The sequence below is a fragment of the Brachionichthys hirsutus genome, chromosome 9, assembly GCF_040956055.1.
Source record: "Brachionichthys hirsutus isolate HB-005 chromosome 9, CSIRO-AGI_Bhir_v1, whole genome shotgun sequence".
Lineage (NCBI taxonomy): Eukaryota > Metazoa > Chordata > Actinopteri > Lophiiformes > Brachionichthyidae > Brachionichthys > Brachionichthys hirsutus.
In genome coordinates, this window is record NC_090905.1 from 5796669 (window position 1) to 5822065 (window position 25397).

Here is a 25397-nt window from a genome sequence, read left to right on the forward strand (position 1 = left end):
GTGTGCTGACAGAGCAGGCAAGGACAAGCAGCCCTCCCAGACAAACCAGAGTCTACAGGCATCATCATCATCTTCGGAATTACCCTAGTCTTCCTCACAAGTGCCTTTTGTGTCAAACACAATGAGAAGGGCTGTAACGCTGTGGAGACGCCTTTCTCTTTCCTCGCTGGAGGAACAGGCGGAAGCTTCTGCTTCAGCAACCTTTAGCGCCGTCTCACCCAGTCACATTGGCGCTGCTCGTCATCTTCCTCTCAACCATGTGCACGCGCACACACACAATCACGGTCACACACAGGCTCACATCCCCAGGCCTCTCTTGGTGACGTCATGCTGGATTGGGATTCCTCCACACTTTAATGCATTTCTATTCTCTCTGTCTGATGTCAGCGCATCATGCTTTGGTGTCTGCTCATACATATATGTCCCATATGTATTCAGCGCAGCTCTGTACATATACAGACATCAGTGTCTACTTCACGTGCATGAATGCATAAAGTCCATGTTGTCATTGCTGTGGTGGGTGGGGGTGCAGTTTGTGTGTGCAGGAATGCAGAGGAAAAAAGGGAGGGAGTATGTTCAATCTGTACATTTCATTGGTCTGTCTGGATGAGTTTGAGCAGGCAGGGGGGAGTTTCAGGGTGCACATGGGAGGTGGAGGGTGGAAGGAGTTGGGCTTTGGTCTGCAGGCTCTCTGGTAGACCCGGGTGTATCAGGCCCTGAGCCTGAATGCCACATACCCTTCTCTGGGTAAACATCCTCACTAGTGGCGAACCTCAACCCTTTCCCGCCGAACACTGGCCCACAGACGGGTCAGAAGGAGGGAGTACACAGAGAGAGAGAAGAAACACGTAGAAAAATGAGTAAATCATGAATAACAGAATAGTGATGTGAAAAAGACCAGCATTTATAAGAGTTATCCCTAAAGATGGGACAGCTCTGTTTGTTATGTTTATCTGCCTCTTAGCAAGATAACTCACAAAGCTATGGACGCTTTCTATTTAAAAAAAATGTTTCTTATGCACTAAACAATCCTGCAGCATGCAAAGCTGAAACAGATCTGCTTCTCCAAAATGAGCTTTTGGTTGCTTCAAAAACCCACTTGATGTTTAAATATCAAAATACCATCCACTCAAACAGCATTTCTCCCAGCAGTGCTCAGGGACAGTGAATCAGCCGTCTGCCAGCAGGATGGAGGCTGAGCAATCGAATCAAAGCAACAAAAGAAAAGAGGGGGGGGCGGGTATTTATTCTTTCATTGCATATGGCTGTCAGATCATGCAAAGATCAGTGTCTGGATTTCCGGAGGCTGTCTACCAGGAGAGCAAAGAGACAATATCGTGCTACTGTTTGGGATATCCTAACAACAGAGAAGTAAAAGACACTGAGAGCACAGATAAAACGGGGATGCAGCAACGACAAGCAGATTATTATGTGGCGTTAGAAATTAACTGCACACTTAAATGAAGCTACTGGAAACACAGACAGAGGGAAGAGCTTCCCAGAGTGAAGGCCGTCAGGTTACCTTGAGCGTTCTGCGACTGGACGAAGGTCTTAATGAGCTTGTCCGTAGCCTGAGTGTAGAGGGACAGGGCGTAGTGCAGAGACAGGAGGTCGGGACTCTTCTCCAGGAAAGTCTTCTTCAGGCCCACACCACCAGCGTGGAAATATTGCTAAGGTACACAAACAGAGCCAGAAGGGAAAACAGAAGATACGATTACATTTAGAGATTCTCAAAGAAGAAATTCCAAAAGTTTAGAGAATAATCCAGTGCTGCAAAGACAGTTTGATTAATCCATTAGAAGCAAGTCTGTTTATGGCAAATTATTTATTGTAAACACTCACAAACGTTTTTTGTAATTGTTTTTTTTTTTTTGTCTAACGTTAACAGTTCTAGGTAAAAGAAAAAAGAAAAAAATTGTGTTTGGTAAAAATAACTTTAATATTCTTGCTGGGCCACACAGAGACAGACAACCATTCACGCACACACTCATACACTATGGACAATTTTGAGTAATCAATTCATTTTTGGAGGTGGGAGGAAACCAGAGAACCTGGAGAGAACTCACGCGGACACAGGGAGAACATCAAAAATCCACACAGGTGTTAAGTGCTTACCTTAATGGTGTCCAGGGCCAGCTCTATCACAGCACACTGCTTAGGCGAGAGCGCTTTGGCCTCCTCACGAACCATGTGCTCCTGAATACAACAACAACAACCGAAGAGCAGGCACCAATCATTTGCATTATTTCATATTTTCTGCTGAAGATGACGATGAATATATTTATTAGATAGAATGTTAGAGTACAAGTACAGTCACACAGGAGCATGTATTACAGTACAAGTACAGTCAAACATCCTGCTGCCGAGTAAAAGTATATGGCACCTTCAGCTTGGACAGCTGACCCAGCTCCTTTGCAGCATTGAAGATGAGCTGAGTGCCCTGTAAGAGAAAGAAAGAGAGGAAAGAAGAGAGAAGAAAACGGGTGCAGATAGGGGAGAGGAGAGCATTGTTATTTCCATGACTATAAAGGGAGGCAGTAAAGCTTTTAGGTGCATTTGGTCTATAAATGTCTGCATGTAATTTAGACTGGGAGTCTTCTTCACGATTTGCACAACACTTCACAGCAAAAGAGATGCATTTTGTTTCTAAAACAGAAAAATCAATATTTCTACTGCTTTGTTTGACTGGCGAACGGAGGGACAGCGATGGAGACAGAGCGAAGACATAGAGAAAGACAAGACACATTGATCTTAAGGGATTTAGTCCTTACATCACTGTGAGAAGCACTCTTCAGCCTCCCCTGGAAAGAGAGCAGGTGGTTAATACTTACTCGTACTGACTACAGGAAAATATGCAATCAAAGGTGCATGTGTGGCTTTACAAAGTGTGAAACAGTGAAAACGTCGTTCATTGGCTAATTAGCTTGCTGCCTTATCACAAACAAACAAAACGCTGTTCAACCAGATGCTGGTTGGCACAGAATAAAGCATATATGTTGACTAAAGGGATGCTTTAGCTCACTTTGCTGTACGTTTTTACAGGGGCCTGATACTGGTGCCGAGTCGGCTGCAATTAATTTGCACCAAAACAAAAACAAACAAAGGAAATACTCTTGAAAAAAATAGAACTAAAGGAGTCATGAAATGTTGCAATGAAATAAAAATCTATAGATGATATAAAATATGTATGTAACTTTTGTATGATAGAGAAACAGAGTTAGATATTTGTCTGTGTAATGTGGAAGACTCAATGAATGCTGGACACCACAATATAGCAAAGAAATATAGTACATAGCTGCATTAAAATTCACAAATTATGACAAACATAATATGACATATTTCAGCTCGAGCTTCAGACGAGCTGCTAGGTGGTGGAAACAGGCAGGTTGTTTCCTCCACACTTCCAGTCTTTACCTAACTCCCAGCTGTCACTACATATTAACACACAGATATAAGGAAGATGTTAAAGATAAGATAACAACAACATCAATGGTACAATATACATACATTTGTTTATTTAGAGGAATAACCCTTTGAGATGGTCAATCTCGTTTTTATAATAATATAAAACACTCACAACATTTTCAACCAAATTTAGAAAATGATGATGAACTCCATCCTATTAAAAAAAGTCTAGACTCATCTACAGATTTTGTTGCATTCTGTAGATGTCCGTTACTGTAATTCCATTAATTAAATTCAAAATAAAAGTCAGCACATAGGGTAGAGCTTTAAGAGCAACATTTGCATCGTACTTTGAATGCACCGTTGTTGACCAATAGCAGATTACATTTCTAACATCTTGTGCATCAGAAGTGACATAATAACAGCATTAAAATCATCATAGTAGTAAGAGAACATGAACCCACACCAGGACAGACCAACATGACAGGTCTGCACAGACATACAGTGCAGTGTCGTATTCTGAGAGGACTGCAGTGCTTCAATCGATCAGATGCAAGCAACAAACCCACAGTGGACGGTGGGGCAGGGCAAAGTTCAAACAAGTAGGAGAGGTGGGGACAGGGCGAGAGCAGAGAAGGAGAGGAAAGGGGGAGGTCAGGACACCAAGCCACTGAGAGATCAGTCACCCCACCAGAATCTCACTAAAAGGACACAGTGCATGAGAAGAAACAAGGCAACAAGGCAACAAGAGAGGAGCTCCACTTCCTGTTTGAGGAGAGCATTCAGGAAGAAATGACAATTGAAGAGAGAGAGAGAAAACTATTGATTGCTGGAAATCGTTGCGGGAGAGTGGGACCAATTAGAACCAGGAATGCACCATGCTTCTGCCTTCTCGAAAGAGAGACAGTGTTGGACAGGAAAAGAGAAGGAGGAGGAGAAGAAATGAAAGAGAACTGGGACAGATCTGAGGGGCTACAAGGGGTGAGAGGGTGTGATGTGGGGGTAAAAAAAATAACAGGGGAAGATCGCAGCCACATATAGCAGAGACCCAACCACCGTGGACGGACAGACAGACACACACGCAGGAGTGCTGTACTTACAATCATCTGTGGAGGGAGAGCGTTGGGAGCGGGATGTAATAGTAATCACAACAACAACCAGAGAGAAGGGTCAGTAAAGCTGCAAAGAGCCCCACATCAATAAAAAAAAACACAGCTTTGGGCCCCAGGGCTGGGGGGGGGCATGGACCAATGGATACCTGTCTAAAGCCTGAACTAAGTACGGGAACAGAGAGTCCAGGAGAACACTAAGTGCTCCCTATCTTCATCTATATGGACAGAGGCTAGATAGATAGAGGGATATATATATATACTTTATTAATCCCATGTAGTATAGTATATAAACACGCGCTAAACCCAGATTAATCAACAGTGATACGAGGCTCTTCATTTAATAACAAAACAGAAATAGGAACACGTATATCAAAACAAAACAAAACAAGAGGCTGCTTTCCAAAATGTCTGACTCTTTTTGAAAGAGGGCCAGATCCTCCGGGCAGAAACATTTAGCCGCCGTTTATTGTGGGCTGCTTCTGAATCAGAAATCTCTCCAAACGGTTGGCCGACATGCTGGAGAGCAGCCCTGAGCTGGTGTCTGAATGATTATGGTGCACTCTCCTTATTAAATCCACATTTTCATTTTTGATACTTTGGATGGACGAAGGTGGAAATAAAATGTGTGCGGGGTTTAAGGAGTGAACAGGATATCACGTGGGTGTGCTGTTCGACCGTTAAATCATTACACACAAAAACATCTGCCTTTGCGCTCCCTTTTCTCAATCTCCACCTCCTCCGGTATTAGATCCTCTGCATGTAGTTGTTCTCACATTTCACAGTAACATTCACACTAAATTAAAATAATCACTGAGCCCTTTGGAACACACACACACATATATATATATATATATATACCCACTCAATAAGAACAAGCATCTCTGCTTCAGACTATCAGAAATGAGAGCCAGATTAACAAGTGTGGCTGAGCATCATTTGTGATCTTTATGTGTTCCACAAGTCGGAGTGCCCTCACCGTTTGGTCCGTTAGCGGCGGCAGAACGATGGTCTTCTCCATGGTGTTCATCACCAGCTTCCAGAGCTCCTTCAGCACTCGTTTCAGAACAGTCTTCTCACAGATCTTGGCAAACAAAGTCAGGCTGGCAGCAGGGAAAGAGGGAGGGAGGGAAGGAAGGAAGGGGGAGATGAAAAATATGTTTCGTTTAATTGATAAGATTCTCATTTAAAACGTGCATTTTTTTAACAACTAGTGTTGCCTTTTTTAATGTTCAATCTAGTTTGAAGATCTTACAGACCTAAGTATGAGATACACACAGCAGTTTAACTGTTTTTCCAAGCTTTGGAGCTTTAAATTGTATTCAGAGACAAACCCAGGCACATATCTAATCCAGGCTAGTTCTGCACAACCAAAAAGCGGAACAATCTGTGCATTCTATACACTTAAATGGCAGACTGGCTCACTTGCTGTCCAGAAACTCCATAATGGGCTGCAATACATTGTCAGCGTCCTGGGCAACGCTGCTGGCATTCCCGACATTTGAGGTTCCCTTCACCTGAGCAAGGATGTCGCCCATCTGCTTCACATTCTCCTCTATGTGAGGCTGGAAACTACGAGAGAAAAGTAGAACTGTTTCATTTAGTCAAACTGTCTAAGTGCGCATCACAATAATGTGGAAGTGTATTTCTACCTGACAGAGAAGACCCTGCTGAGATCATCCATGACATTGTTGAGTTTAACCTGCAGGTCCTTCAGGATGTCGCTGGCCTCGACACACAGCTAAAGCGTTACATGGGACACACACACACACACACACACACAGTGCTATTCGGAATGACTGCGCAGGGACGCTTTAATCATGACATGAACGAACACATTTGGATTAAAAATATATCTCAACTGTGTGAACAACACTGGTTTGGAGTTGGAACTAAAGAGGGGACAGAAACAGAGAGAATGACTCACATCTTTTCCACCCATCGCTTCAAACATCTTCTCCAGCTGGACTCTCAGCTGTTGGATGTTGTTAATCAGGATGCAGGGCTGAAGACAGAAAGATCGCCCGTCTCTAAAACAACATCTTGTTTGCATCAGATTCATTTGTCCGACATCATTTCCATTTCTATTAGTATGTTTTCTAGTGGTCATGGGATGAAACTAGTATACTCACCACTTTCTCCATGCTGACATAGTTGGCAAATAGCTTGGAGATGATGTCAGCATAGGACAGAAGCACATTGCTGATGGTCTGACAGAAACATGGGAAAGAGTATTTAATATTACACTGCTATCTAAAAGTAATCACAGTTTTATTTTGTCGCGCAATGATCTTATCACAATTGGACTGCTCACTGAAATTCCGCTGCCTCTACCTTAGCGAATCGCTTCATGTAATGCCCTACGATCTGGGGATCTGGGCACTCCAGCTTCCTGATGATCTCAAAGCTCTGGTTCAGCTGGGAAAACACGTCCACCACCGAGCAGGAGAACAAAGCATGCTCCGATGTGACCTGGAACTGCAGGGTGGAAACCGTGGCAGGAGATTAAAAACAAAGAATCAAATAATGTGGGAAAAGACACGATCAAGGAGCCGTAGAAGTCGACGCTGAGAAGCTTGCTCCCAGCAGACGTGACCTCAGGCACAAAGCTTTGATGTTACATCCAAGGGTAATCTTTTATCCAGCCATCAGCCATCAGTCGACAGGTAGCAGCTTCTCTTTCTGTTTTATTGCAACTGCTGGTTAATGCCTGACCCTTATTGGCTGAAGGTAACACTGAAGGTGTTCCTCTGGGGAGTCCAAGGAATGAGGTGAGGAGAGTTTTCTTGCAGTTAAAACTTTGGAGAGGGGCCACTAATTCACAAGATCCTGCTGTGACAGAGTCAAACCCCTCCTGGAATACGTGAATGTCTTAACCACGCTTCCTTCGAGTCTATATATATTGAAGCACATTGACGGAGGCAGAACAAAATGGAAGGTGAAACTTTGGTAAGTTTGAGCATGAGAGGAAGAACAAAGAAAGGATTAGAGCAGTTCTGCTTGAACATCAGCAGCAGCCCCGTGTTTAAAGGGACGATAAGGAGTGGAGGATTTTTACCCCATCTTTCTTGTCTCTCTCCAAAGCACCGTGCAGAAAGTCCCGAGACACTTCCTCGTTTTCATCAAGCCACTGAATAACAAATGGCTCAAACCACCTAGGCAAAACAGAACATATAAAAATAAAATCACACAAGAGGAGAAGTTTTATTGCATTTTAATCTCTGTTATTAATCTGCTAAACAGCGATGGATGAGCTGCAACTCACGCAGGATATTCAGGCACCCTGCTCTTAAAAAACGGCAAGTCTTTGCAGTACTCGTTGTACAGCCACTTGACCTTGAAATGCAGGTTCATGTAATCTGCACTCTTGCACAGGCGATTCTTTTCATGTTCTGCCAGCACAAATAAAACAAGACAAATGCATGAGAACTGGCTGAACCCAACGCGTTTGTTGTGCATTTATTAAGCACCAATGGTTTACCATTTATCTATCAATACTTCAGGTCACAGTCTGCTCCTTGTCATTGATGTCACTCACCCTCCATTGCATACTTCATATCCTGAGCAAACAGGTTCCACATCACTTCAGCACTGATTTTACCCACATTTAATTCCTGGGGAAATCTGGATGGGGAAGAGGAGAAAAAGCTTATTGCATGCACATATAGAATATATATGAGGCTGAAATTATACTTCTAAGTTATATATTACTGATAGAGGAACAAAGTGTTGCTGTAGATAAGGGAGAAACAAATAGGAGTAGAGACATACTGGTTCAAACAGGGTGTATAAGAGTTCTTGTCCTCCTCAATAATGGAGACGATAAGAGTGATGAGTTTGGACCAAAAGTCCAGATTCTTGATGCTGGGTCCCTGCTCCTCTGGAGGCACAGCACCCTGCTTAGCCTGGAAAGGCAATGACACAACTTGAGTCGCAATAAACACATAAATAAACACATAAATAAATGTTCCATATGTGATGAGAATATTGGCATGAACTGCCATGTTAATTCCGGTCTGCCAATGAACTCTTAAAACCACAACATTTGAAGTTGAAGGTCACAAAGCACAACGTGCTTGTTGGATAAGACAACAAATGGAACAATTTCCTACAGAGATGTAGTTATTTAATTTTGTGCTATTTAGTTTTTTTTTTTTTTACTGCCTGAGACAATAAGCCTCAGCTGTCTGGGCAACTTCTCTGAAACAACTGAAACTGTGCTGGAAGAAGGAGGAAAAAAAAACCCGGCAAGCTGAGCTGTGCCAGGGGTTGAAGAGTGAGATTTAAACAAAATATAGCATTGTCCCTCTGGAGGCAATGTTTTATTCAAAGAAAGGAAAAAAAAGCTGATTTGTAATTCACAAGAGAGCTGGAACGGGGCCGGTGCATTAATGAGGACTCGGAGCAAGAACTAGAAATCCCTGCTGAAATTCGATGCAGGAGCGATGAATGGAAGCGCCTGGCCTGAACACACATGCACGCATGCACACACACTTACACACTTACACACGCACGCACACACACACACACACACACACACACTCACATGTGTGTAGAAATTAGGCAAAGAGACAAAATAAATAATATTAAGACTTGGGCATTTACTGATTGTAATAATGTACTATTAACAACACACAGAGAGAGAGAGAGAGAGAGCTTCACCGTACAGTGTCCACTGCTTGGTCTTACCGGGTCTGTCTGATACTCGCGGCTGTACAGCTCATGACAGTTATTGAAGATGTACTCATAGGTGGAGTTGAGACAGGCTTTGACACAATCCTTCACAACTTGACTGGCTCTGGGTGGAGACTGAAGCTCTTGGACCTGAACACACACACACAAATAATGCGTTGCTTTTATAGAGCGCTTTTCAAGGCACTCAAAGACGTTTTACGTTGTGCATTATTCAATCACTCCATACTTGGTGGTGGTGAAGCTACTACTGCAGCCACTGCCCTGGGGCAGACTGACAGAAGCGAGGCTGCCAATATGCGCCATCGGCCCTCCTGACCACCACCGACATTCACTCGCTTATTGCATTCACACAGGCAATGTGGGTGAAGTGTCTTGCCCAAAGACACAACGACAGCGTGCGCTTGTGCAGGACCTGGGATTTGAACCACCGACCTCTCAATCATAGGACGACCCGCTCAACCACCAGTCCCAAAGTCAACAACACATATGACATCAACACACCAGATGATGTCATACAATGCCTTATGTAAAAACAGTTTTGTTTTGTTTCGTCCTCTGCTCATTGTCTTCACATGCTAGCGGTTTTCTGTGTGGTTTTGTCTTTGTTATTCTAATTTCAGTTCCTCCTGGCCAAGGTCTCCCTCACCAAAGATACCTTGGATGTACCTGGTTCAATAAAGACTAAAGAAAAATGGATTATACCTTCATTCTGAAGAAGGTGATGCTTGTGAGAAGATCCACCGTGGATTTGAGGTCCTGCAACCTCTCTGGACTGCTGGCAGGGAAGTTGTTCTGCAGTCAGACAGGGAAAAAAAATAACGCGAGACAGGACACATCCATCATTGTCGAGTGTGTTTGTGTCTATGGGCACCATCCAGCATGGCAACACAATTTCCTCCGTGACGGCACTTGTTACTGTGTGGGTGTGGAGTGTTTCCTGAATATGTCCGTGCATGTTTTATAGGAACTGTCACTGTAATTAACACCTCCTCCCGTTTCATTTCTACAGCTTCCACAAAGGGAAAGAGAAAGAAAAGCAGAGAAAGAAAGGAGAAGCACAGTATGAGAAGTGTGTTGATGATGAAGTTCTTATACTACACAGTAGTCGTTCACTGCATAAGGGACTTATAAATGTATCACTGTGTTTATAAGAACGTTTGTAGTATGTCCTACAAAGAAAGTCTTTCTCAAATTACTTGAGAAAGGAAATTCTCGTGCAAACTGGAAGATGGAGAGAATCTTACGCGGTACATGGACAGGTCAATCCTCAGAGAGTTGTGAAGCTGGTCGAGAAGCTTGACAAATCGTTCTTTCTGTGGGAATTAAAACACACGTGATCACAAACATTTCTCTTTACCGCATATAGAGTAGACACACCACAATGCTTCATTTATCTCTTATCTGGACACTTTGCTGCTGGATTGAATGAATGAATGGCACCTCCTGCATTTATTGATTCTGACTCACCCCAAAGTTAGAAGCAGCAAAGCGATCAGAGGCAGAGACGTTGTTTGTTGCCTGTGTGGTGTGGGCATAGTAGGCATTGATGTTTGCCAGCAGAGTACTCATCACTGCAGGCACACCTGGGCACATGTACTTAGATGACAGGCAAGCAAAGTGACTGCAAAAGATTGACAGAAATACATGTCAACCCACAAAATGCATGCAAACACAAACGGTCTTTGTGTTTTTGGGTCAAGATGATGATATTCTGCAGGTAGCTGGTCAGACAGGAACATACGTCATGGCCTGGTAGATGGACTCTACTCCGTAACGCATTGCAAACTCATCTACAATCTCCTGGGGAGTCTCTTCAAAGTAGACCTTCCATGCATCATCCCCTTTGGCATCAGGGATCTTCACCACACCGTTGTTCTGGATGTCTGTCACGTGGTGGAAGAGGTTCTATAAAAAGGACGAGTGTCAGAGAGCACCGAGGGAGGAAAAACAGAAGCGAGGAGCTGGAGGAGACGCAGCACAAATATGTAGCGACTGGAGGTTTCAGCTGTTATCGGATGTTCTCTCCATTTGATCGCACAAACAACGAGCAAATCGCAGCCTCTGATGAGATCTGCTGATGTTTAAATGACTGGATTTCAGGAACAACTATATTATAAAGCCAAAACAAAGTGCTTCCAGGACTTGTCAGCCATAAAACACTATGACACTGTAAAACATCCGAACTGACTGTGTGGTTTATGGTCACTTATGTGCAGCATTAACGGTGGTCATTTGTCAGGAACAGTTCACCTACAATGGGCTGTTGAGTAATGGCTCGCATAATGACTTCATGCAGGCGGTGACTGTTAAGCAACCAATCAGCAGAGTGTTCTTCCAGATGAGAGGAGTGTGACAAACATGCCCCAGTTATTGGAATCAGATAATTGCTAATAGCAGAATAACAGAAAAGATGCATTCATGGAAGAAATATGGGAAGAAATCTAAAAATACACATATAAAACACAAGTACGTTAACATTATTTTAAATGCTGAGCTTACTTCGTGCAAACAGGTGTACTGAACATGATAGGGAGCAACCGTCTCCTCTCCTTTGATCTCCACATTGATGTGCATGCGGATGGCTCCCGACACAGCCGATTTGTCCGTACGCTTGTCTGCAAAACCACAAGACACACAGTGGTGCACTTAAACAACTGGCTACTGCAAGCTCAGGTGAGCATATCATAGCTGTAAGTATCAATACGGTTTGTGATTCGACTCACCCAGATTGTACCAGACATCCATCTCGCCGCTCAGGGTGCGGACCTCAATGATAGTTTGACCGAGGAAGTCATCCGACTCCCGCTTAAACTTCTGCTTCACACGAGACTTAATGTCGTCGTCCTCGTCCCAAACTCGCACCTTGATACGGTCTGAGGAGTTGTGGCATTCGCTAAACAGACAGAGCCAGAGAGTCGGCCATAGCTGCTCAATATAAAAGCCACCCAGACCCCAGCTAGTAGTATTTTAATAAAACTACTATTTAATATGAATAATCTCAGACAAAGACAAATTGGCTCACAAGTTAAACGTCTCCTCCCAGACCGGGTTGAGGTTGCCGTAGATGGTCTTGGTCCTCTTTTTGGTCTTTCCCACCTGGACGGTCACGTAAGGATCGCTGGATCCAGTTTTATCCTTGGCTTGTAGACCCTGAGCACACAACACTAGGAAGAAAAGAAAGGAAAACCGGTCAGCTACTGTGTGTGTGTGTGTGTGTGTGTGTGTCTGAAGGCAAATAAAACACCTGACCCTCTGCTGTACTGCCCCACAAACAACACTTTTTTCAACACTGCCTCGACTTCTGCTCTTTACTAGACTCCGCCCTCACCTGTGATGCTGATTTTAGCTGACCATTTAGAGGTGCCATCGAGAACACTCTGCTTGATCTGCTTCATCTGGGTGACGTGGGTAGCCTTGATGATGCCGAACACCTCCTGAATGAGTTCAAAGATCTCTGGTTTGTTCCTCTCACGGATCTTCATGCGGTCTTTGAGAACCATGATGATGTTCTGCGTTCGGTCTTCCGCGCCATGTTTGGAGCTCTTCTCTGCTGCTCCTGGTTACAGAGAAAATACAGACAAAGTACAAAAGAAAGTGTAAAACAAATAGACGTGGCTTCATATGAGAGACACAATATGCCGTCAAACATTCCTTATAATAAACACACAAGAGGATAGAAAGATATATTTCTACAAATCAGCGGCCATTTATTAAATAGGATTTCAATTTAAAGGAGAGAGCAGAAAAGAGGACCCTGTGGGTAAAAAAAACCTCTCTGTATTCCATCATTGATAGACAGACACATTTGCAGACCTATGAAATGCTGAGAAGAAGGAGAGGGAGATAACAACAAAAGAAAAATGGTGCTTATTATCCTCTCACAAAAACAAAGCACATAAGAAAGCAGCAGTGAGAGAGAGCGATGAGGACTCTGCTTGCACCGGCAAATAAATATAACAGGAAATTGGTGGACTAGATTGTTTTATTCTTAATAATAATTTGAAACTAACAATTTCTGACACAACAAGACTTAAAGTTCAGCTGCATTAAATATTATGTCATATTTTAACCATCCTTAGTTTATGTCATTGATGCTTTGGTTCCTGTTTTATATTGGAAAATGTATTATAATAATTGAGTTATTTCTAAGAATTTAAAGACATTTTGATTTATTTATTATAGTGCCTAGAGTTATATGTGAAGACATCTCTTGCATAGCTGTATTATTGATTGTGATTCTAGTCTGGCTGTGTTTGTAAAGGTAATAAGATCAGTCTCCCAGCAATGTTCAAGCTCAAGCTTAGATATATCTAATTTGTCTAGTCATCATGCTTTAAATGCCAGGCTAGCAGTGTTTACAGTCTTTATGCGAAGCTAAATTATGTGTCTCCTGGTTAGCCTTGTGTTTCTAACCCAGTTTCTTAACAAGAGCTTAAGATCTAAACGTGGGTGATCCTCAGCATTTTTGCTTACTTTGCAAACAATCGGCATTGAGGAGATCTTGGCACTTCTCGTGGCATTTGACTCCACACTCGGTACAACGCATGCCTTGACGTGCGATGCCCCACAGCAGTCCTTCACACTCGTAACAGTAAGTGGGCGTGGTGGCTGTCCACACCTCAAAATTGTGAGGGGTGGTACAGGAGATGGGATATATGAGGGCCTGCAGAGTCTTCTTGTAGACATGACTCTTCTGCAAGCACATGGCACAGGGAAGCAAAGGTTCAACAGATTGTTAGTGCGTTCTATTTTTGACTAGATGTGAATTAATACCGTAAAAGAGCACTGACCAGTTCTTCATTATGCAGGGTGCTAGACGTCAGTGCTGAGGTGATCCCTGCCTTCCTGGAGTTTTGCACTAATGACTGAGTGGCATGAGAGAGGAGGGGTCAGTTTCCTTCAGCTCTCATCTCAAAATATGAAAAATCTCAGTGCGGTTTATGATGAAACTAGTAAAAGTGCGTCGACAGTAAACGGTGTTGGCATTACTCACCATTGCCTGTGGCAGTGTAGTGAAGGTGGGAGGAACAAGAAAGACATTTAATATTAGAAAATGGAAAAAAAAGGGACTTACATAGTTGTAAAAAGATACAAAAGAGACATTGAGAAATGACGCATTTGCTGTGAGTATATGGCTGTTATTATGATTGTATGGACATCCATATAAAATCATGCTGTTTGAGCTTGTATCAAAGTTTGGGTCTGGCATGTTAAGGAAACAGTAAATTGAGATTTGTCAAGCTGAAATAGTAGGGACAGCCTGTTAGAGGAGTGGACGTAGAACAGTGGGACAGAAGAGTAGTATAAAAGGAGAGATGATTAAGGAAAAGAAGAATATAGTAGAGATAAAATGAGAGACGGCTGCTGAGAGTCAGTCTGGCAGATGAGAGCACTGATCGCTGAGCTGAGTGATAGATGGACTTGGGAGGCATCAGTCAGGGCAATATAAAAAGATTAGTGCAGAAACTCACCAGATCCCTGACCAGAGGCATAGCCTTCCTCTTCCTGAGGTCTGGCATGCTGTCGATGCTATAGAGAGCACCACCCATTCTGGAGACAAAACATGCACGGGGCAGGATGAGGCACAAGCTATTCTTTCATCTGCAGTTATCAACCTGGACCTGGCAAATCAATTCAACAATGCATGCATACAGACTTTAAGGACATGGGCTCGCCTATTAGTGGCTAAGTTACAGATATTTAGTAGTAATAGTGAAATGGTCACTTACCCTGCTGATAAAAGCAGAGAGGCGATGCCCACACTTTCTCCTCGGGCCTGAGTGAAAACAGAGAGATTACAGCTGTTGCCAAAATATGGGAAGCCAAGTATATAACAGTAATTTATGTGGTCCTGTTATATTGACATGTTCACCTACATGAACACAACTGAGAGACAATGTATGGTATTCATTCGCTAAGAGCACCTTTCAGTGATGCTTTTCACTAGTTGTTGTGCCCACAATGACGGCAAGTGTTCAGAGCATTCACCAATAAATATTACAACAGTGGTGCTAGAAAGAAAAAGGAAAGGGGGGATGATTGGGAGAGTTGTATGGCTGAGCTGTGTCTTTCTGATTGAGTGGGGCAATTATTAAGAATATCAAATGGCTTATTTGTGTTTTGAGAATCAACGTTGAAATCGATTACAGCCAGATGGCCATTTGTGCAATCATATTTCTAATTCCAGCTGCTAAGCCGTCTGTCAGGATACATTCAATATACCGCGAGTTTGATTGATTAACAACACACTACTGGCTGCACCCACCTGAGCATCTGCACCAGCCAGGGGGTAATCAGAATGGACAACATGCAAATTGCTACGAGGGTGGCAAACAACTGAAAAGAAAATAATGAAATGGCAAAAAAAGTACAAGGGGTGAACGGAAACAATTAAATAAGCACAAGACAATATAATCCTTAGCAATAGCCAACAAATAACTTTAAAACATGGCGGATCAATCAACAAAAGCTGAAAAAAAACCCCCCCACAGTAACAGTAGGACATGCAGGTACTGACGCAACAAATAGTCGAGCTCATAAACTGATACCAGACTTTTTTATTCATATTAACTACATCAATTATTAACAACAAACAAACACACACAGGCCGTACCTCTTGCAGTTGAAGCCGTACTCTGCTGAAAAGCCGGAGCCAGTTGGCTTTGGCCCTCGCATGGCCAGGCGCCATGATTTCCCTTTTTAGGAAGCTAAAAAAAAAGATTGATGAAGGGCCATCGTTGTCAATCGTACAACACGTGTAGTTTTTGTGTCTTCCAATGTTGTGACAAAATACCAAGAGATGCCAGCAAATTGTAAAGCTAACTATAATGTGCAAATATCCTCTGTGTGCCAATGGAAACCATTGTTTGCCAAGGAGGAAACAAGATGTAGGCGAAGCTAATTGTTTTCAATATTTTATTAATCATCTAATGAAGATGGTTGTTCTGCACAGGCCCGGGAGTCTTTCTCCTGTATTCTTCTACTGTCTACTCTAGTGGGCCGTGAGGCTGCTACTGGCTGTTGTTTGATGAAGTGCATTCTCTGGATGTGCCAGACAAAAGTGTAAAAACTGTTCCCTGTGAAGCAGAAAGTGTAGGAACACTCGCCTTGGAAAAGCTGGCTCTGCTGATTTCTCTTCAGCCGGAGGGACACTTTCTGCTGCAGGAGGCGGCTCGGTGGCTCGAGGCTCCTCCGGCAGCGCTTCGGGCTCCGGGGGCTTGGCGTCTGGAGCCGAGACTTGTGATGTGGTCGTGACGGTGGATGTGGTGGTTGTAGACAGAGCTGTCGGGGTGGGTGTAAATGCAGGCTTGGCGGAGTCGGCACTGAAAGGCGGTAATTTGTCATCCTGTGTGGTTGGAGGCAGACCAGGAGCTGTGCTGGGGGGCTGAAGGTGATCATTAACTGGGAGCTGCTGATGCAAAGATGCCTGTTTCTCCAGTGGCGGCCTGGTGGAGGTGAGACCATCCGAGGCGGGCAACTGGGAGGGGGCGGTGCTTGTGGGTGTTGGGATGCAGGGTGGCTCCTGGTCTTCGCTGAGTGTGCCGTCAATTGGATACATATCTTCATCTTCCTCATAAGGCATTTCATTCTCATCTTCATAGTTGTATTCACCTTCCTCCCCATACATATCACCCTCCTCCTCAGCATACAACGCCCCCTCTTCCCCACCATCTTTGAGGTATTCTCCCTCGTCGCTGTAGACGCCTTGGGGGTCACCGCCATCCCAGCCGGGCGAGTCCTCTTTGCCGTAGCTGACTGAGGAGTGGCAGGAGTGGTAGGAGTCATTTTCGTCGTAGAACTCTGAGCCTCGCAAGCTCTCGCCGTCCTCGTGAACAAACTCCTCACTAAGCTGAGAGCTGCCTCGGCTCAACTCGCCCGATGATGCATAACGGCTGTCTGTTGGACTGAAGGGAGAGGGAAAATACAGAAACCTGTTATGAGAACACACCCACGAAGATCTAAAAGTAAACCGGAGAAGTTCCCACACAAAAACATTGAGTTTAGCTTGTGTTGGGGCCAACAGGAAAAGCGATCACAGGATCACACACCATTATAAATAGACCGATCCAAACAAAGGAGCGTCATCTATTAACCTGGCAGAACAAAAACAGCCCCTCTTTCACAGATGCATAATAAATAAATTCACAATGATGAATGAGGCTGTTGGAGACTGAAACAGACCAGAGTCATTAACGATTTGAGACACGTGCATAACCAATTTCACACGGACTCACACGCACAGACAAACACACACAGAGAGTTTCTTTTCCCATTGACTAAGTCATGTTGGTTCAATAATGCATGTAAGTGAAAAGGAGAACTGCATTAGGGCTCTGGGCTGTCACCCATGCAGAATGGACAGAAACAGAACTTATTTCCAATCTCTGTCTCAACACCACGACATCCTCAGACAGGGAGAAATACTTGCAGGAATGTGCGCGTCAGCTAAAAGCACGTTTGTCTTCTTAATTTGCCAAAAAGAATTGAAGAAACACAATTTAACTCTGATGTAAATACCTTGACCTCTGCTAGGGGTCATGTTACTGGACTGAAGGCCTCCTGCTGTTTTACAAAGGGAATCAAATGTGTATCATTACCAAGCCAGTCACATGTCCAGGATGAGGTTGTAATAACAGGCTGTTCCAACAAAGATTCACACTCACAGACTCACACAGGCTCTTCTACAAACAAACAAATCTCTGTCTCTGACTGCCACACACACACACACACACACACACACACACACACACACACACACACACACTCTCGCTCTCTCTTATCTTGTCAGTCACTCGCCCACATGATCACACACTGGGCAGAAGAGTTCAACAATGGTGAACATGAGTGCGATACATCATTGGTGATTCTGTTTTGCGACTCTTCAGCAAGAACACAGTAAATGCAGATGCAGGACCAGAGGATTTCTATAAAAAGCATAGAATACACATATACAGAGAAAAGATAAGAGCGCATGCATGCAAGCACAGCGAGCAAGGAGGACGGGACAAGTCCACCACTGACGTCACAGCGAGACGGAGTCACAGGCCTGAGCAGGAGAAGGAAGAGTCGGAGGAGTCGGAGAGGAGGTACAGAGACCCACCTATCGGACAGTGAATGCCTACTGTCTAGAGAATACCGACGACTGGTGCGCCGGCTCGACCCTGAGCCGGAGTCGATATCGCTGCGCCCGTTGGTGGCTGGGTCTAAACTATCATAGTGTCTGGTAAGAGGGGTGGGGAGTGGGGAGGGAGGTAGGGAGGAGGGGAGAAGTGGGAGAGGAGCATCAGTAGAGCTCAGTGCAAATCTCTCAAAAGAAAGCTCGAACCAAACTGAGCCTCTGCTCCGCCCAATTTAACACAAGACCGGCCAGCTGTAATCTGCACTTCTCTGCTTAGACTCCTTCATTGTAGACGCAATGTAATTGACAAGGGTCAAAGGTCACTGCGCCAAAGCCCATCTGGAATTCATCTCAAGTTGATATGAGGCTTCAGCAGTCTAAATGGCCTTCATGATTCTGCACAAACACTCTCGCTGTAGTTGCACATCTGTATCCTGATGTATTGTAACCATCTAATTCTAATCAGACCGAAAGGTCAACTATTATTTTCTGAATTCTCATCATCTGCTACCTTTAAAACCAAGTCTGAAAGGCTTCAAACATATTATCACTTCATTTGTGCTGTACTGATCGCAATCTCATCGTGGGTTGTCCGATGCTCACACACTCAACGTGCACGCAAAGATGCAGGCACACACACACACACACCTTCACATACACAGAAAGAGTAACTGTAACACACTGCATACATGATCTGTATACAAGAACTGAGCGCCCCAGAATGTTTGTATACATTGAGGCCAGGGCTTTTTCGTGGGACAACATGTTACCGTGTACAGCACAGTGAAACAAAGCAAGGCTGCAGGGGCGCAACGCTAAAGTCAAACAGAGTTATTCACTTTGTAAAGATGGAAAGGCAGGCATTACATTTTCAAGATGAAGCTGTTTTCTGTTGTTTTAGATCATATTGTCTCATTACAACAAACCTCTCTCCCCTCCCCGTGTTGATATTCTCTGACATCCCATAGTGATAAATGACAACCATTCAGTTTCAACGGTAGCGGCACGGTGGCTGTAGGCTGCTGTTTACCTCATGGCTCTGTGATTGTAGTCCAGCTCATGGATTTCATCGTTGTAGGAGTGTCTGTAGTGCTGGCTCCTCATGGGATACTGGTGCATGGAGGCATTGGGCTGGGAGGTGGTGTAGTAGGGAGGCGGGATGCTGTTGCTGGTCTCGCTGCGGTAGTCGCTGTCCCTGTCGTCCACTGCGCTGTCTGGATCCTCATCTGCTCGCACAAACGCAGCAGGAGACGGGATAAGGAGGCGAGAAGAGAGGAGGACATGGCGTCAGTATTTGCATCGTAAATAGTTTTGATTATGCCTTTGCGATCACGTGTATAAGATCATACCGGATAAAGATAACTGAACAAATTGATGTGTTTGTAAATACCCTAATATTTTGGAAATATTGGAAATTTGTTTTTTATATACTCTCAAAAAAACACTGGCAAATATTATAACCTGGAAAATCTCCATGACCCTTAGTATAGTCAATGAGATTCATTATATGTGAATGTGATTGTGGAAGTTAAGAGAGGATGTGTGGAGGGGAAGAAAAAAAAAAAATGATCGCAACTGCAAATGATCTCTGAGAAAAGCCAAACAAGGAGATCATTACATGAACTAAGAAATGTGCAATAAAAGTAGAATTATAAAGTCATTAGCAGCAGCATATGAAAGAATCTTACTTTGCTGATCTCCCCACAGACTCCAATTACCTGCAAGGAGGTACAAGTTTGGAAAAAACTAATTAGGATTGGACCACAAATTACAGACAACACAGTTTGCAAAGGAAGGCGATCAAATATGGAGATATTTGACACTGAGATACGTACTTTAAACTATAACTATGTGTGTGAATATCATAAACCACATTCATCAGAGAAGCTTGGCTCAGAATAGGCTTTTGTGTCGATGCTGCTGTCCTTGGTGCTGCTAAGCTAAGTGACAGAAATCTCCTGTGTGCGCACTGAAGCCTCATGCAGCCTACCCACAGTATAAAACTGTGGGTAGAACCCACAGAACCCACAGTTTTATACCAAACACACTTGTCCACCTGCTCCCTGTGTCAATATCGCCAGACAGCCAGCCAGACGGGGTGAAATGTGTCTGGCAAGCACATGTCGGTTCACATTCATCACACATCGAGCACATATAAGTCATACTCGTGTTCCGACAGGCCTGCATGCATGATTTGTCACAGCCACGTCGCCCTGTCCACGCTTTCTTCATCTATTAGCCTCTTTCTACCTCCTGACTGGTCCCGCTCTCAGAACGAGTTAGCGTGATAGCGCACAGGGAGTGTGGCGAGGAGAAAGAGGAGGCATGAAAAGGACACAGCAGGGGACAGAAGAGGAGGAGAATGTCGAAACGGCACTTGATACTCACAGCACTGTGTGGATGGTGCATGGAGCGGTCGCTCCTGTTCTTCTTGATCGGCATACTGAGGAGAAAAAAATAGCAAGGACAGACATCTTTGAGAAGAAAAAAAAAAAAAAGAACACCCAGCATGTCTTCTGAGTAAAATTGCTTTCCATACTTTACTAGCAATTCTGCAGTTAGAGGGAGGTTAGGAGTACGGAAGCTAAAAAGTGTGGAAGTGGAAGCACAGACAAGCAAACAACAAATAACTCGTTCAGAGAATAAAGACGAGGCACACAGAGTGATGCAAATCTTACATCTTGATCTCTCATGGCATTCAGTTGTTCAAGTTTCTTGGCCCAGTATCTGGCTTCTTCCTCTGGGATATCTGCAGTATACGACAGAAACACTCAACATCAGATACTTTGTGTTGAGTTATTTTGCTAAATGTTGTTCTCATGATAGAGAATTAAGCTTTGGTGTAAAGTATCAGTAACAACATCAGCATTAGATGAAGCAGCATCAGGAGTAGCAGTGCTATATGTGGTAATAATGATGGTGGTCAAAGCAGAAGTTGCATGTTACGCACCGTTACTAAACACTGAAGACATTTCTTTTCGTGATATTGTCTAGATTTTTACGCTCTCTTTTACATAAATGAAGGAAATTGATGCAGAACTTAGAACAATAATTTGAAAAGGCAAACCTAGTGGCAGTTCAAAGCGGGTGTCGAGCAGAAGTCGATGAAATGTTGGGTCTTTGGTTCCGCAGATCTCATTCTCAGCCATGATCGCATTGGAGTCCAGGGTTAGCCACTGGCCAGGACCTTCCTGGACAAGAAAGAGCACAATGGTGCAGAGAAATGAGACTGCGAATACACCGTTCAGAAAGTTTAATATCAATAATGAAGTGAAACAAAGAAGGAAATTCTCTGTGATGATCAGTCCATCGTTGGCTTTGACTACAGCACAAATCTCACATTGGTAAGACGACTGCTAGACTTGTTCCTTGCACAGGAACAATTCTAAAAAGGCAACTTATCATTCTAATATTTAAGATAATTTCAAGTCGAATTCAATTAGAACTCTCTAGAGGTGCTAGCAGACACATTAAACTATATTCTCATTAGTTTCCCCCCAGTCTGAACTGAGCTCATCGTTTCCTGGCTCTAGCTTCATACTTGACTGATTTTCTCATCTAGCTCTTGTCAAAAAAAAAAAAAAGCCAATAAATCCTCTTCCCAAAACGGTCTGTTATTCCTTTAAATGAAAATGATAGCATACTCATTCCGGGGAGAGAAAATAATTTACAAGCTGAAATGAACCTCATCACTGTTTAACAGAACGCTACCGCCACTGAGAACCACCAGCCTGCAGCCAAAAACCTTTTGATCATCATCAAAAGGTTCCAAGTTGTTCTTGGTATCTTTATACACCTTTTGAGTTATCTTGCTAACAGATGGATGGACGGACAGACAAATGCCGGTGATTACATAACTTCCGACTCGCCTCGGTGGACGTAAAACTGGCAATGATAATAAATGTACTGGTAATGCTAAATACTGTGCGTATGCTGGCTGTTTTTTTAAAAAAAGAATTACATCCAACACTCGAACTGGAGTATTGATGTACATGAACAATTATTGCCGCAAATAGAGCTGACTGCTGAGAGACATTTGAACCTGAGAGAGGGAGAGAGTACCTCGTTCGATTGCCGTATGCTGCGCAGGGGGATCCATAATGTGCCCACCATCGTGTCCCAGATCAGCCCTTTGTTCCACACCTCCACTGTCAGGCCCAGATCCAGGCGGTTTATTTCACTACCCGGCAGACAGAAGAAAGAGCAAATGAAAAAAAAAAAGGAGAAATGAGCTTGAAAAAAAAAAAGCAGCCTGAAGAGAGTAAAATAACACAGAAAGGCTCAGTGAAGGATAAGGTTGCATGCAGACACCTCACTACATGGTGATGGATATGCACTGTGATTCAATCTGTTGAGCGAAAAGAGTCATTCAGCGTGGAGATGGATGGAGCAGGTGATTGTCAGCAAGGCTGCTGGCAGGATGAGAGAGAGTCAGAGCGAGAGAGCGAGATAGAGAGAGAGATTCAGTCCACAATGTCTGGATTACATAGCTGGAAAGTGATTAAAAATCTGTTTATCAGATCAGCAAACTGACAGTGCCTCTTTTCAAGTCCACTGGCTGCTGTTAGTGAATCTAAATGTAATAATAGCCACAAAAAATGCATCTTTTTGTTTCTTGAAATCTGTTAAATGGCTGAATGTTGCGTTGTAGCAAGATATAAGAGATGATGGTTCGGAGGGATGAACCTCTCTTCGGTTTGGTTAGATTACATGGGTGTCTGTGGAATTATCATTGAAACAGAAGGATGTGATTTTATCTGAAGTATTTGGCAGGGACTTTCTCTGTTTCGTCAAAATTCTGGCTTCATGGGGTAAAAGGAAACCCTCAAAGGAAGTGAAACACTGCTGGAGCAGCCTGACCATCACAGGGATGGAGACAGGCAGAAAGTGTGAGTGAGGCTGAACAGAAATAACTCCTTTTAGGAAGACTAAATATCACAGCTGACTGGGCTGCACTGTGTGCAGAACTGAGCCACTGACATGATGTCTCTATACATGTGTCTATCATTTCAAACATATTTCCATATGAATATAGACTTCATCTGTCAACATTCTGCTCACACTACATGCAGATAGAACTGTGTCAAAGAACATTTGTGACCCTCATTGCGAAAGCATTTAAGTTCAAATATAAATCCAACTTGCAACAGCACAGAGTTTAATGCTCTCCCCATTTAGCGTTGCACTCCAAAACATTTCCCAGCTCACAATAGACAGTTCTTTTAACAAGGGAACCAAATCAATGCAGTAGAACTGTTGTTATTGCTTGGTGCCTTCATTACCCACACTGCAACTTAACTACCAACTCTGTCAGAGATTTGGATTTGTCATTCAATCGGCTAGTGGGAACTCAAGACACAAGCCTCCATGAGTAGGTTAAATCTGATCTGACCTTAAATATGCACTCCCTCAGACCTGTAAACGGCCTGAATGCAAATGTGCATATGGTGTATAAAAGAAGGAAATTATGTACTAAACTAGGCATCACTCATGAAACCCCAACTGCAGGTTTGTGTATCCAGAGGAAGGTGCAGAGAAAAGACACTAAACATGCTCTTTTTGAAGAAGAGGGCAGTGAAAGAGAGGAAAATGAGGCAGGAGGAAGACTAGTTTGTCTGAATGAAGAAATCGCAAGTCAGAATGTGAAGCGATGGCCGCCCTGTAACCGTATACTGGCAGCTTTACAAGACTGGTGCTAAAAGATGGAAGGACATGAGAGAGGGCAAGAAACACTCACAACATGAAATCCTGCTCCCAGCATGGCTGACCGCCACGCACAGCGATGGTTGTGCTCTTAACATTCTGCACCTTCAGGGTCACGTATGTGTTGAATTTCTCTGCAGAACATAAAATACATATGAAATAAAATAAAACATTTAAATGAAGCAACTTCAATCAATATAAAGGTTACAACTCACCTTGGGGTCCATCAAGCTTGGCTTTCTTCACTGCAAAAAAAATAATAATTGAGAATTTTAGATTTTAGGAGTCCTCTGTCCTCTTTGGACAAAATGCCATAATCTTAATATGAAAGATAATATTAATCTGTTCAGTCAGAGATGCCAGGATCTGCATCTTGGGGCTGGAGGGACTGTTTGGGCAGGTGAAAGTAAGAAGTAAAGGCAAGTAGAAGAGTGGTCATTTCTGAAGGATGCATGGTGGACCACGGAACAACACTGCATTTCGACTAACACAATTGATGAAGCTCTGTTGAAGGACCTCTGAAGGTACCAGGCTGACTTTTAAATCCAATGACGTCAAAAGTCTATTTATTATTCATTCAGTCCGGCACCCTACCCAGCATCCCTGCTTTCAGCAGTGAAGCATTCACGTTCGGAACTATGGCCTTTCACCCATGCTCATTGCTTATTTTCACTGGTGTTACTTTCCAGGAAGGAAATAGCATCTCATTAGACCTCAACAATACACCCCTTTAGCACGCCTTCCTCCGGAACTTCACGAAGCATGATTTGCATAAATAATTAAATAAACTCTCCGTTACTCAAATGAACATAAAATTAGTGTCGCAAACCTGCTGCTGACAAACACGGTATGAGTGATTTTCTTAGTGTGTGGCAGCAGAGCAAAGCATGAAAATCACTGTGGATAAATTGGCATCTAAAAATAACATCACGGCAGGAAACCCTTGGGAAGATGCTTATCGTCTGGCTCTGCATTATAAGGCAGGTGCCGAAGAACACGGTCTCCAGGAATGGGCGCTCCTTCAAGCAAATGTAAAGTCATTTCTCCACTCGGGGATTGTCGTTGCTCAAAAGGCAGTTATGCATCAGGGTTAAGAACATTCTTTCCCATGCAAGCATTGAGAAGTGTGTAAATGCACAGTAAATGACAGATGCATCTCGGTTGCATCCTCACCCAACTCCCTCCCTCTCATAACCTGTGCTTTACACACCTCCAGAACCTCCATTACCCCCCCCCCCCCCCCCCCCACTCATTCACCAGCTTCTACAATCTCCGTGGCACATATGCACGTGTACTTCCTTCCATCTATTTCTCTCATGCTCCATTAATCTCTCTGTGCAGCCGGCTGTAGGCAGAGAGGGCTGCAT

The 25397-nt window shown here is 43.6% G+C and overlaps 1 protein-coding gene across 1 annotated transcript in view; it reads right to left on the reverse strand.

Annotated features, from left to right (window-relative positions):
• Positions 1–25397, reverse strand: part of unc13a (unc-13 homolog A (C. elegans)) — a 29582-nt gene that overhangs the window by 2924 nt on the left and 1261 nt on the right. Inside the window, exons 2-40 of the mRNA XM_068743027.1 lie at positions 24246–24275; positions 24065–24164; positions 22390–22507; positions 21395–21518; positions 21006–21076; positions 20716–20770; positions 20016–20045; positions 19358–19553; positions 18310–18429; positions 16310–17113; positions 15823–15916; positions 14939–14985; positions 14681–14759; positions 14000–14074; positions 13683–13902; positions 12538–12765; positions 12232–12373; positions 11933–12102; positions 11709–11824; positions 10951–11114; positions 10677–10830; positions 10454–10522; positions 9912–10001; positions 9204–9338; positions 8286–8419; positions 8053–8138; positions 7780–7906; positions 7573–7669; positions 6849–6992; positions 6647–6724; positions 6442–6519; positions 6167–6255; positions 5940–6086; positions 5494–5617; positions 2772–2801; positions 2384–2440; positions 2116–2196; positions 1523–1670; positions 738–794 (exon numbers count right to left, since the gene is read on the reverse strand). Coding sequence (XP_068599128.1) covers positions 738–794; positions 1523–1670; positions 2116–2196; positions 2384–2440; positions 2772–2801; positions 5494–5617; positions 5940–6086; positions 6167–6255; positions 6442–6519; positions 6647–6724; positions 6849–6992; positions 7573–7669; positions 7780–7906; positions 8053–8138; positions 8286–8419; positions 9204–9338; positions 9912–10001; positions 10454–10522; positions 10677–10830; positions 10951–11114; positions 11709–11824; positions 11933–12102; positions 12232–12373; positions 12538–12765; positions 13683–13902; positions 14000–14074; positions 14681–14759; positions 14939–14985; positions 15823–15916; positions 16310–17113; positions 18310–18429; positions 19358–19553; positions 20016–20045; positions 20716–20770; positions 21006–21076; positions 21395–21518; positions 22390–22507; positions 24065–24164; positions 24246–24275 — 4908 coding nt within the window. The remainder of the gene's footprint in view (positions 1–737; positions 795–1522; positions 1671–2115; positions 2197–2383; positions 2441–2771; positions 2802–5493; positions 5618–5939; positions 6087–6166; positions 6256–6441; positions 6520–6646; positions 6725–6848; positions 6993–7572; positions 7670–7779; positions 7907–8052; positions 8139–8285; positions 8420–9203; positions 9339–9911; positions 10002–10453; positions 10523–10676; positions 10831–10950; positions 11115–11708; positions 11825–11932; positions 12103–12231; positions 12374–12537; positions 12766–13682; positions 13903–13999; positions 14075–14680; positions 14760–14938; positions 14986–15822; positions 15917–16309; positions 17114–18309; positions 18430–19357; positions 19554–20015; positions 20046–20715; positions 20771–21005; positions 21077–21394; positions 21519–22389; positions 22508–24064; positions 24165–24245; positions 24276–25397) is intronic.